General features: G+C 35.6%; 1 protein-coding gene across 1 annotated transcript in view; it reads right to left on the reverse strand.

The window, feature by feature from the left end:
- The window catches only part of LOC150107812 (transmembrane protein 134), a 135,537-nt gene that overhangs the window by 21,186 nt on the left and 100,754 nt on the right, over positions 1 to 13,597 (reverse strand). The window contains exon 5 of the mRNA XM_090391574.1: positions 2,395 to 2,448. Within this exon, the coding sequence (XP_090247700.1) occupies positions 2,395 to 2,448 (54 nt within the window). The remainder of the gene's footprint in view (positions 1 to 2,394; positions 2,449 to 13,597) is intronic.

The raw sequence follows: 13,597 nt of genomic DNA on the forward strand, positions 1-13,597 counted from the left end.
TCATCTCCCTATCCACCAACACTCCCTGGTCCCTGGCCTCATCAATCTCTTGGAGTACAGTTGCACTAATTACTTCGAAAAATTGCTAAATGAAACAAGCAGTGACAGCATAGGGGTAAAAACCACTCAACAGGCATACAGTCAGGAATACATATCCATACTTCAAGTAGAAAAAGCCATCAATGGCTTCAAAAGTGGAAAGGCAGCAAAATAGATGATATTCGACCAGAAATGCTGAAATATGGTGGTATAAAAGTCTGACACTGGCTGCACTGCATAGTTCAGAAAGTCTGGACAGAGGGACGAATTCCCGATGATTGGAGCAGTGCCCTCATAATACCCATATATAAAAAGGGAAATAAAACTGAATGTGAGAATTACTGAGGTATTTCCCTATTGAGTGTTTTTTGACAAGATCAATGCAAGCATACTTGAGAAACAGTTGAGAAGAATTGTGGAAGAAAAGTTTGGTGAAGAACAAGCTGGATTCAGGCCAAATAGAGGCTGTCAGGAACAGATCTAAACTTTAAGACAAATAGTCGAGAAAGCATGGGAATATAACAAAGATCTGTATTTAAGTTTTGTCAATCTGGAAAAGGCATATGACAAGGTGCCAAGAGAAAAGCTATTCATACGCTACAGTTATATGGTGTCAATGGGGCATTATATCAAGTCTGTATTTGATACAGACTTGTCTGTATCAAATACAGATACTTAGTCTCAAATACTTAGTCAAATACTTAGTCAACTCAAATACTTAGTCTGTATTTGAGTTGTAAGTCGGCAGTTAGAATTGAAAGAAGTACAGGAAGATGGTTTACTGTTAAATCTGGTGTGAGACAAGGATGTAAATTATCTCCTCTGTTATTCATTATCTATATGGATCACATAATGAAGGAAAGTGGTATTAAACATGATATCAGAATTGGAGATGTTAATATCAGCTCTTTGCTTTATGTGGACGATGTTATACTTCTAAATAAATCCGCTACAAGTTTGCAAGAGTCGCTGACTAAATTGAATAACCGTTGTAATAGATATGGTATGAAGGTCAGCATTAAAAAGACAAAGACAATGAAAATAAGCAGAATCATTGAAAATGTCAATTGCATTGTGCACTGGGAACTTGTGGAACAAGTAAAACATTTCAGCTACTTAGGCACAATTTTTACTGAAGATGGTAAATTAAATATGGAAACAGACAACAGAATCAACAAAGCTGGTATGGTAGGAAGTCAACTGAATAAATTCATATGGAATAAGAGAGAAATTAGTCGGAACACTAAATTAGCGGTATACAAGACAGTGTTCAAACCAGTTTTAACTTATGGATCTGAGAGCTGGGTCAGAAGTAAAACACTTGACCAAAGACTAGAGACCGCAGATATGAGAGTCCTGAGAAAGATTATAGGTGTGAACAGATGGCATCAATGGCAATATCATATTAAAAAAGAGGATATTAGGAAAGAACTTGACATTGTCGGCATCCAGAAATGCATTAGCAGAGCTAATCTCAGGTGGTATGGTCACTTAAACAGACACACCAGTACAGGTTCCAAAGTGGAGAGTTTTAGTATCATATCTAACTCCATGTTTAGCTGATTTCTGTTTTTTTGTATTCAGACTAAGAAGTGTTGAAAACCCAACTTTTATATCTGAATATTTACAAAATAAGATAAGAAATATTCTGCAGTCTACAGTTTAAGAAATGCCATCCAAGAAGACTAAAATATTCAATATGACAGTATTTGAATGCTGACAAGTAATAGATTAATTTTGGAAGAAAAAAAAAAACTATCAAAAGGAGATTAACAGTAATGTTAACTCAATCATATAGTACTCTCATAGTATTTTGTGTGAGCCTCTGTAGCTCAGTCGGTATAGACTGATAAAGCTCTTGGGAAAGATCTAGGTTCAATTCCTGCCATTTGAGTCACAAGAAGCAGTTTTGATCATGATAACTCCTCCTCCAATGATCTCCGTTAATGGAATGGCATTGTGGTGCAGCTAAGAAAATGATGGAAAGCAGGAAATTGATTTATCCCAACAAGCACCTTCATCCTATCTAGGAATTTATATTCCTAGACAAAAGTTCCTAGATAAGATAGAATAAATCACCGATTGCACATACTTCAACGCCATACCAAACCAGAGCAAATGTATGTACGTGCATATGCATAGCATTTTCCCCCAAAATTGTTACAGATATCAGTATTATTCTCTATTAATAGTAAACTCTGAAACATTGGAACAACATGAGAACAAGCTACACTGCAGTACATTTGTACATTTGTGCAGTACATTATTGATGTACAATATGTACAGCAATAATGTGTTATGTTATATATAAAAAAAAACCTAGGGTTTATACTTAAATCAGAATCCATAACTTACCACCTGGAATGAAGCATATTGCCCCAGCAATAAAAAATACAAAGCTTTGCACTCCTAAAGAAGGAATAAATTAATAAATAAATCAGTAAATTGGCTAACTCACAGATACATACATACATAGATGCAAAGTAAAATCAAAGCATTTCTGCACTAGTCATAAGATAAAATAACGTACCAAGTCATTTGCTACCAAGCACTGCATTTGTTTTACTAGTTGGGAGTAACCTCAAACAACTGTAGCATTGCAAAATCTATTTTACAGAGCGTATACGTTGAAGAACAACACCCAACCAACCAACATGTCAGTTTCAAGCTTTGAAAAGATGCTATTGAAACTTTTGACATTAAATGGGATAGGAGAACAACAACTAAAACATCTGAATGGCTCATGAGAATCATCATAAACTGGCCTGTAACTGCTAAATCAGTTTTCAGCTGCTAAGTCATATGAGGACTTGTTAATTTCCACTCTTTCAAAAATTTCAACTATGAAAATTTAAATGTTGATTGTAACCATCTTTTGACTACTTTAACTTGAGAGTAATGATGAAAATATTTAATTTAAAAAAACCAGATGCCATCACTGGCTTAAAACTATCATTAAACTTACTAGTGCATGTACATGTTTTAATGTTTAAAGTTTATTTTTCACTTGGGCAGACTATAATAAATTTAGTTTAATCCTTTATCCAAGTGTGTGCAAACAAAGTTTGCGCCTGAAAGTATCTTCGGGACTGGGGCAAAGTGGTACAACACCAGGCAACTCCTTGCAAAGGTGGAGCAAGCTACCAACACTCCTATCTCAGTATCTCCCATAATGCAAAACACATCTCCTTGAGGATATGTCTAATGTTATGCATTAAGGGAAGGGCCACTACCCAGACCAGTTTTGACTTTTATTGAGGTCTCTTCAGTGGGAGCCAGGCCCAAGTGGAGATACCAGACAGAAGCATTAGCAAGGTCATCTCCTCCTATAGGAGCTGCCAAACGGTGTGCCACCTTTTTATTAAATTACTCTGGATTTAGAGAAAGATGTAGAAAGTTTATTTTTCACTTGGTCAGACTATAATAAATTTAGTTTAATCCTTTATCCAAGTGTGTGCAAACAAAATTTGCACCTGAAAGTATCTTCAGGACTTGGGCAAAGTGGTACAACACTTTATAGGAGGAGGAGATAACCTTGCTAATGCTTCTGCCTGGTATCTCCACTTGGGCCTGGCTCCCACTGAAGAGACCTCAATAAAGGTCTGGGTAGTGGCCCTTCCCATAATGCATGACATTATACATATCTGCAAGGAGATGTGTTTTGCATTATGGGAGATACTGAGATAGGAGTATTGGTAGCTTGCTTCACCTTTGCAAGGAGTTGCATGGTGGTGTACCACTTTGCCCCAGTCCTGAAGATACTTTCAGGTATAAACTTAGTTTGCACACACTTGGATAAAGAATTAAACTAAATTTATTATAATCTGACCAAGTGAAAAATAAACTTTCTACATCTTTCTCTAAATCCAGAGTAATTTAATAAAAAGGTGGCACACCGTTTGGCAGCTCCTATAGGAGGAGGAGATGACCTTGCTAATGCTTCTGCCTGGTATCTCCACTTGGGCCTGGCTCCCACTGAAGAGAACTCAATAAAGGTCAAAACTAGTCTGGGTAGTGGCCCTTCCCTTAATGCATGACATTATACATATCCGCAAGGAGATGTGTTTTGCATTATGGGAGATACTGAGATAGGAGTGTTGGTAGCTTGCTCCACTTTGCCCCAGTCCTGAAGATACTTTCAGGCGCAAACTTTGTTTGCACACACTTGGATAAAGGATTAAACTAAATTTATTATACATGTTTTAATCTTTATCTTCCCTTATTTGTTATCAGTGGTCTGTCACAGCCAAGTAATTAAGCTTTAAGAAACCTAATGAGTGGTATGATAAGGTGGTTAATGCTATCTGCAGAAAATGCATGTGATTGACAGACACATCCTATCCACGTGTCTGTCAATCACACGCATTTTCTGCCAACGTCTGTTTAGTGAGACGAGAAATTTTAGTTTCCAGGAAGGAAAGCCTGCCATATCTGTATGAGATATGCCATATTACCTTAACTGAAAAGCTCTTATCGAGGTTCTTTGTTTTCTAGATGTACTATCAAGTGTCATCTCTCAAAGGAGCTTGGCTACTATGGATCTCCATATACTTTTTGTCTTGGCCACTCTCTTGCTCTGTGCATAGATCAGGCCCATCCACTCCTTTATATTTTTCAACCACATGTCACTGTCTTACTTTTTTTTTTTTTTCACTTGCCTTCAATTCTTCCCTCTAAAATATCTTTTTGAAGACTTTCATACTTTATATTCATATTGTTAAAGGTTGATTTTGCAATTTCTATTCTCTTAATCTATGCACTATAATTCTATTCTCTTAATCACTTTTGCATTTTCCATCCTCTGTAATTAAATGGCATAACTAACATCTGACTTGTGTAATAATTTGGTTTTCTACTTTGATTTTTAACTTTAGGTAGGGTATATTTTTCTCTGCTTACTATCATAACTTTAGTTTTCTTGGAATTTAATATAATGCCATTTTTTTTTACTCTGTGTATTTATTTGCTCTAACTTTTGCAAGCCTTCCTCTCTCTCTTGCAGCAATTAATACAGTATTATCTGCACAATGAAGATTTATACTTCTTCCTCCTATTTTTACTCTCTCCCATTCTTCCAAACTTTCAAAAATTTCTTCACTTTAGAGGTTGAATGGAAGAGGAGAAAGCACACATATCTGCCTAACACATTTTTGTATTTAGAAAGGGTTTCACAGTTTATTGTTGATTTTTGTGTTTGCAGTTTGGTTCCAATATATATAGAATATCAATCTCTTGTGTCATATTCCTGTTTATTTTTTTCATTATTGATGTTTATATTAATTTCTTATGGTGGACACTACCAAATACTTTGTTATAATCTCTAAAAATAAAGATAAACATCTTTCTCATAAGTCCACTTTGAATATCCTTTATTTCCTTTCCTGTTTTTGAATTTATTCTTGCCAATAAAATTCATAACAGTAATTTTATTTCATAGCTTGTTACACGTTTATTGGTCAGTAATCTCTACATTCAACTATAAAGATAGAATTCCTGAGTTTATTACAAACATACCCACTTTCATAAATATGTGTTGAATTAAGTTTTAAAAGAGGTAAACCGTGAGTAGACATAACTATACATAAAAATATAACGGAAAAACTCACGTAGAAAAATTATACCATTAAATAATTTTTCTACGTGAGTTTTTCCGTTATATTTTTATGTATAGTTATGTGTTGAATTGGATTTAAACGGTATTGATACGAACACAGATTGATAAGAAAATAACCATTTTTATTAACTTAAAAGCTAATATTTTGCTGATATTATATCCAGCATCTTCAGAACACACAAAACAGTTTGTTACAAATGCGAGACAACTACAATTCGGTGTAACAGTGGGGCGAGTATAAGTAATTGCAGCATGCAACACAAGACTAAAGTCCTAATATGGCTCCATCTAAGTTATATAAATATATATATATATATATATATATATAAAAAAACAGTAGTCCAAAGTTTTGAAAAAAAATATATATATCTATATATATATATATATATATATTAAAATAAATAAATATTAATTTAGTCTTAGAATGACCATCTCCCAAATCTTTGGTAGATTAATACAGCCATACTTGTTAAGGTTTGTTAATTCCAGGAACAACCTCTCTGACTTGTAGAAGCTTCTGTGCAGTACTTTTGTTTTTTTCCAATTGATCCTGTGTGCTGGGGTATCCAAAGCATGGTCTGCCAGACCCAACTTGCCATAGTAAAAGTGTTGGACATATTTTGTGTGTTCACCGTAGAAGGCTCGATGAAAAGAACAGGGCACTCCATAGACTCCTGGATGTGATAAAGGAGTGAATCTGTCCTTAGGTGAATGGATGAGAGTTGCCAATTTCACATAAGGTTTAAATACGGTGCGCAGTCGGTGTTTGCTAAGCAACCTAGATATCTTTTCAGATGTGCTTTTAATGTACGGGATGGTGATAGTTTTCTTGTAGTCTTCTGTGGTAGATAGTGGGGGGGGGGGATTTGTGGGTAGCATTTAGTATTTTATCTATCTTATGGGCTTTATAGCCACTGGTTAGGAAAGTGTGATGCAGGTGAGAAAGTTCAGCAGTGAGAGCAATATTATTGAAACAAATTGCTCTAGCTCTATAGGTTAGTGTTTTTAAATTACCATATTGTTGAGAAGGGTGATAGTGTGATTGTTTGTGTAAATATCTCCCTGGGTTTTCTATACAGCGAAAATGATAAGAAACCTTCTGGAAGAGGTGTGATTAGTGTGTCCAGGAAGGGCAGGCAGTCATTGGCTTCTAGTTCCATTGTAAAGTGGATTTTAGGGTGCTGGCTATTTAGATGCACTAAAAATGTATTCAATGTGTCTGGGTTATGTGGCCAAATAGCAAACACATTACCAACATAGCATAGCCAGAGACTAGGTTTGAGAGTGGCTGTGTTGATAGCTAGCTTTTCCAGATGTTCTATGTAGAAGTTGTCTAAGGGGAAAAAAAGGGGAATCCCATAGCTGTCCCATCTAATTGTTTCTATATTTTCCCTTTCCATGTAAAATAACCTGCCTATACTGTGAATTTAAATAGCTGAAATATATCAGTATATATAACAGAATATGAAAGCAAAATGCACACACTTCTCCAAGACCGGTCAACATATCAAATCATAAATCGAGATCCCACCAACTCACAAAAGAATAACGTGTGCAAGTTATTGAACAAAGTCATTTCCTGGCCAAAAGAAACAGTCAAAAAGCTCAAACCCTTTCATGTTAAAACACCCAGAATATATGGAGCTCCAAAAATCCACAAACAAGGTACGCCTTTACGCCCTATTGTAGATAGTATAAACAGTCCTACAAGCTTAAGGGTAAAAGCTGTATAACTGAGAGCAGACCTCCACATAGCCTTTAAAGGAATGCGGAGAACCGACCAGGGCTTCTGACCTAATGTCCAATCCTCACCTTCTCGTGGTGCAACCTGTTGGGTATCAACCTGGATACTGAACGAATGAGGAGGGGCTGGCAATTTGTAATTTAGCCGACCAAATTGTATTCTTATTGGCTTAAACCAATATAGAAAATGATGGTACAACATGACAAAATTTCATGCTGGCTGGGGTGTCATCCGGTTAAACAAGGCCCCTGTTGTTTTCGCCAGGGAACCAGGGCAAACAGCGAAAAGCCAGCTACTGGAACAAATCTGAAAGCACACCCCAACTCAACATCACCAGAGTTAAAGATCGGTAATATCAACATAAGAAGCCTGAATGGCAAAGAAATGGTGCTAGCGGAGGAATTAGATAAGTACCAGATCGACATAATAGGGGTGACTGAAACAAAAAAGACAAAAACTGGTGATATCTTTCTGAGCAATAAATACAAAATGTTATCTTCAGGAAATGACAATCAAGTAAAAGGAGTAGCCATGGTATTCAACACAAAATACGAGGCTCATCTTCTTGAATGGCAGGCAGTGTCAAGTAGAGTGATTTGGGGAAATATCAGAATGGGGAACTGGACAATGAGACTTATTTGTGCCTATGGTCCCACAGGAGGTTCTACAAAGGTAGAAGTGGAGGAATTTTTTGAGGCTCTAGAGAAAGCTACTGACACAATGAAAAAGGAAAGGTTGGTCCTTGTTGGGGATTTAAATAGCAGAGTAAGAAGTGATTGTCAGACATACAAAAATGTTTTGGGAAAATTTGGAGAAAAGAGCAAAGCTAATAATAATGGCAAATACCTGTTGGATTTCTGCTCAGGACATGAACTGGTTATTACTAACACCATGTTCCAACATAAAAATGTGCACAAATTCACATGGAGAGAAGAGGCAAGGAATAAGAAAAGTCTCATTGACTATGTTATTGTTGATAGTGATGTTTTCTCCCTGGTGCAGGACACCAGAGTGTACAGAGGATTTGAAATTGGAAGTGATCACTATTTAGTCTTGAGCAGGATAAAATTGAATTTCATATTGAAAAGAATGACATATAAGAAAGTTTTAGAGCGAATAAAAGTTGAGCAGCTCTCAGATGTGAACTGTAGACTAAAATACACAAAGATTATTGAAGGAAAAATGAAAGAGTTAGAGAACAGGAGAACCAAACCTTGGAGATTCAGTGGCAAGCCTTGAATAAAACCCTGATTGATTCAGCTAGAGAGGTATGTGGTTAAGTTATCTGTAAGGATAGAAAAATTAGAACTCCAAGGTGGACACAAGAAGTTAAAGAGGCAGTGAAGGAAAAGAAGAAAGCATATCAAAAGTTCCTGGCAAATAAGACAGCTTGTGCTCTTAGAGAATACAGAGACAAATGTAAGAAAGCTAAACAGTGAGTAAAACTAGCCAAACAAAAGTCATGGGAGGACTTTGGCAAGAACATAGAAAATAAATATCAAGAAGGTGGCAAAATATTCTGGAGGTTGTTGAAGAAGCTTAGGAATGGAGGAAAGAGTGCTGTAAAAGGAATTATGAGTGATAAAGGTAACATGAAAACTGGAGAATCTATATGGATCACACTATGAAGGAAAGTGGTATTAAACCTGATATCAAAATTGGAGATGTTAATTTCAGCTCTTTGCTGTATGCAGACGATGTTATACTTCTAAATAAATCCGCTACAAGCCTGCAAGATTCTCTGACTAAATTTAATAACTGTTGTAATAGATATGGTATGAAGGCCAGCAATAAAAAGACAAAGACGATGAAAATAGGCAGAATCATTCAAAATGTCAACTGTGTTGTGAATGGAGAATGGAACAAGTAAAACATTTCCGCTACTTAGGCACAATTTTTAGTGAAGATGGTAAATTAAATATGAAAATAGACAACGGAATCAACAAAGCTGGTATGGTAGGAAGTCCATTGAATAAATTCATATGGAATAAGAGAGAAATTAGTCGGAACACTAAATTAGCTGTATACAAGACAGTGTTCAAACCAGTTTTAACTTATGGATCTGAGAGCTGGGTCAGAAGTAAAACACTTGACCAAAGACTAGAGACCGCAGATATGAGAGTCCTGAGAAAGATTATAGGCGTGAACAAATGGCATCAATGGCAATATCATATTAAAAAAGAGGATATTAGGAAAGAATTTGACATTGTCGGCATCCAGTAATGCATTAGCAGAGCTAATCTCAGGTGGTATGGTCACTTAAACAGAATGGGCAAGGAAAGATTAGCAAAACAAGTGTTCTCTGCCAGGTTGGCAGGAAAACGACCCAGAGGAAGACCAAGATATAGGTGGATTGATACGGTACAATGTGCCTTAGATGATAGAAATATAAGATCTGGTAATGTTGGAGTCTTGACAAGTAACAGACTGATTTGGAGGAAAATTGTAGATAGGAAGTTAGTAATGATGTAAATTTTTCATGTAGTACTATCATATCCAGTACACCCCTTGAGGGTACATGGCAGGAATTTGATGATGATGATATTTAAACTATCTAAACATTTAGCCAAACTACTAGCCTCTTGCACAAACAATTCTCCCTCTGTTGTTAAAAATTCTACCCACCTAAAAAGTATTTGAGAAAACTGCACCTTAAATGGTTCAGACTTAATGGTGAGTTTTGATATCATCTCACTATTTACTAATGTACCATTGACTGAAACACTTAGCTTACTAAATTCACAATTTCCCCGATATATTTCAGCTATTTAAATTCATAGTACAGGCAGGTTATTTTACATGGAAAGGGAAAATATACAAACAACTAGATGGGATAGCTATGGGATCCCCCAATAGCCAACTTCTACATAGAACATCTAGAAAAGCTGGCTATCAACACAGCCACTCTCAAACCTAGTCTCTGGCTACGCTATGTTGGTAATGTGTTTGATATTTGGCTACATGGCTCAGACACATTGAATACATTTTCAGTGCATCTAAATAGCCAGCACCCTAAAATCCACTTTACAATGGAACTAGAAGCCAATGACTGCCTGCCCTTCCTGGACACACTAATTACACGTCTTTCAGAAAGTTCCTCATCATTTTCGGTTTATAGAAAATCCACACATACAGGGAGATATTTACACAAACAATCACACCATCACCCTTCTCAACAATATGGTATCTTAAAAACACTTATCCATAGAGCTAGAACAATCTGTTCCAATGACATTGCACTCACTGCTGAACTTCTCACATGCACCACACGTTCCTAACCAATGGCTATAATCCCCATAAGATAGATAAAATACTAAATGATACCCACAAATCCCCCCACTATCTATCACAGAAGACTACAACAAAACTATCACCATCCCGTACATTAAAGGCACATCTGAAAAGATATCCAGGTTTGCTTAGCAAACACCGACTGGGCACCGAAATAGGGAAATAGAGATTTCCCTATTTCTTCAATTTGCCTAGCTATAGTTTGGTGAGACAAACTGATTTTAGAAAACCAGTTTTTATTTTTATGAGGACAAATTATATCTGCAACACTCTTTCCATACATTGTTTAATAAACTCACCATCAGTAAATGGTTTAGATTTTTTTTGCATTCAGATTTGCTACTACATAACTAGCTTTTATAATACAGTCTGAGCTGTAACTTCCTTGAAAAAACTTTGTTGAAATGACAGACTTTCTTTCAGTTTCTCTATTTTGTCATTATGAAACATTCCTTGATATACATCGAGTCTGGAAGCATGTCTTTGCATATAATGTCTTTTCCAATTATAATCTTTGAAAACTGACATGATTTCCAAACAAATCAAGCATAGTGCCTTGTTATTTTTCTCAGCAAAAAAGTTTCATTTGTCCACTTTTTTTTATCGAACACTCTTCCTTCATCCACAATTTTTTTTTTTTGATTCTGCTTTCTTTTGAGACTACATTGAATGCATGCTGGAGTAAAAAAATAATAATAATTAAATAACTATTTATTTTTATAGTATTAGCAATGTTGTAAATATAATTATAACACTATCAAGCGCAAAAAACTATTTGATAAATTTTTGTACTTTCTATACCACAGCTGCTAAAAATTATTTTAACTTATTAAATTATTTTATGAAATAACACAAGAAGCTCAAGTTTAATAATTAAAAATGAATACCTATATATCTGTTTAATGACAAAAATGCCTGTCTTTACAGGAAGATGAACATGTAAGTAGGTTGAAATATTATCAGTAATCGCTGTGTCTTACTAGCCAAGTCGCACAAGTGCATGTAATGTCTGATACATGCAGGTTTCGATCTGACTAACTGTGTGTGTGTGTGTGTGTGTGGCAAGTATCGTGATGAAGAAAGGAATGTCCAAAACTATTCTTGGATAGTGGCCTGTGATACAATCATACTAATCAAACCTGGAGGAAAACCTTTTGACATTGGTATCCTTCAGGTATCTACACCTACCAACAACCATTGTGATGAAGAGGAGCAGGAGGAGAAGTTAGCACCACACTTTACCCTTCCCTACAAAGCATTCTGTTGTCAACCATGCAGTCCGTGCAACAGAGTCATAAAAAATATTGCTAAAAATCGCATAATAATGTTAGAAGTTTAAGATCTTATGGGACTGCATTACTAACAGTCCAGGGCCATGGGCTGGACACCCCTGGCTCTAAATGAAACATCTAGAATGTGGTCTGAGTCTATATCTGCTCTTGGGTATGTTTTTGTTTGCGCGACACTATGTTGAAATCTTTTTTCTAATCATTATACAATCAATTTGGTTTCTGACTTTACCATCTATGCTTTTTCAAGTATATAGTCATTTGTTTTAGTTGCTGAAAGGAGGTACTTATTATTATCAGATCGTTTTGCTCACAAAACTCATTTAACCTCTAACCTCTGTCATTGATATCAAGTAGTCCAAAGTTACCGATTACTGGGGACACTCTTCTTCCTGCAGATCCAACTTTCACATTTAAGTCCCCCATAACAATCAGGATACCATCTTTCTTTATCTTTTTTAAAACCTTTCGCATCTCCTCATAAAACTCTTCAACCTCTTCATCACAATGGTTGTCGGTAGATGTAGATACCTGGAGAATACCAATATCAAAAGGTTTTCCTCCAGGTTTGATTAGTATGACTGTGTCACAGGCCACTATCCAAGAATAGTTTTGGACATTCCTTTCTTCATCACGATTCCATCACCTTGTGTGTTTATCACTTCCTGAATGGATACAGTTATCCCTTTCAATTTTTTTATTTCTTGTCCGCCATGTCTCACTAATTCCCATTATGTCTCTCCATTCATAGTTAGCATCTCTTCCACTACATTCTTTTAGAATTTTAGCTACTTAAATATCATAGGAGTATATGATATTTACAGTATTTTTCCATGTATAAGATGAACCCTACTTTTTTGAACTCAAAATTAAGAAAGCAATATTTTAAACATAAAACAGAACACATTTGACATATTTTTTAAATATTCAAAGTACATTTAGTAATTAGGTAATATTTTTAAGTAATTGACAACTTTTAACTTGAATTTTGAAGAATATGACAATCTTTTTTTATTTTCAGACATTTTTATGGGCTAGTGCTCAAAATACTGTATTAACTTACCCTGACGAGTTGCAGATATGAATGCTTACAGAGTTCCGATTGGTTTATTCAGAATCAGCCGTTAATAACGTCAATCGACAGAGTTAACAAGGGCTAGTGATTGGCGGAAGCCTGTTCATGGAGACAAGGTATCAACAGTTTCACCATGCCAACCACGGGTCTCTCAACCAGTTATCCCCCCCCCCCTTATGTATAAGACGACCCCCAATATTTGGTCTAAAAATTTTAGAAAAAAGTATTGCCTTATACATGGAAAAATACGGTAATTATATCAGGTAGGAATCCCCTTTCCTACTTTCTTCAGGTAGGAAAGAGGATTCTAAATAGTTTTATGAGGAACTACAAAATCAGTTAAATAAATGTAATAAAAATGACTATATATTAACAGCAGGAAATCTTAATGCTCTTAATGCTATAGTTGGAGATAATCCAATCCTAAATTTCTTAGGAAAATATGGAGAAATTTGCATGAATAACAATGGTCAAGAACTATTAGACTTCTGTACTTTCAATAATTTTAAAATAACCAATACTTTATTTCAAACTAACAGATAAGC

Source organism: Typopeltis vanoorti, chromosome 4 (genome assembly GCF_054136105.1).
Source record: "Typopeltis vanoorti isolate ZY-2024b chromosome 4, IOZ_Tvanoo_1.0, whole genome shotgun sequence".
In the NCBI taxonomy this organism is placed as follows: domain Eukaryota; kingdom Metazoa; phylum Arthropoda; class Arachnida; order Uropygi; family Thelyphonidae; genus Typopeltis; species Typopeltis vanoorti.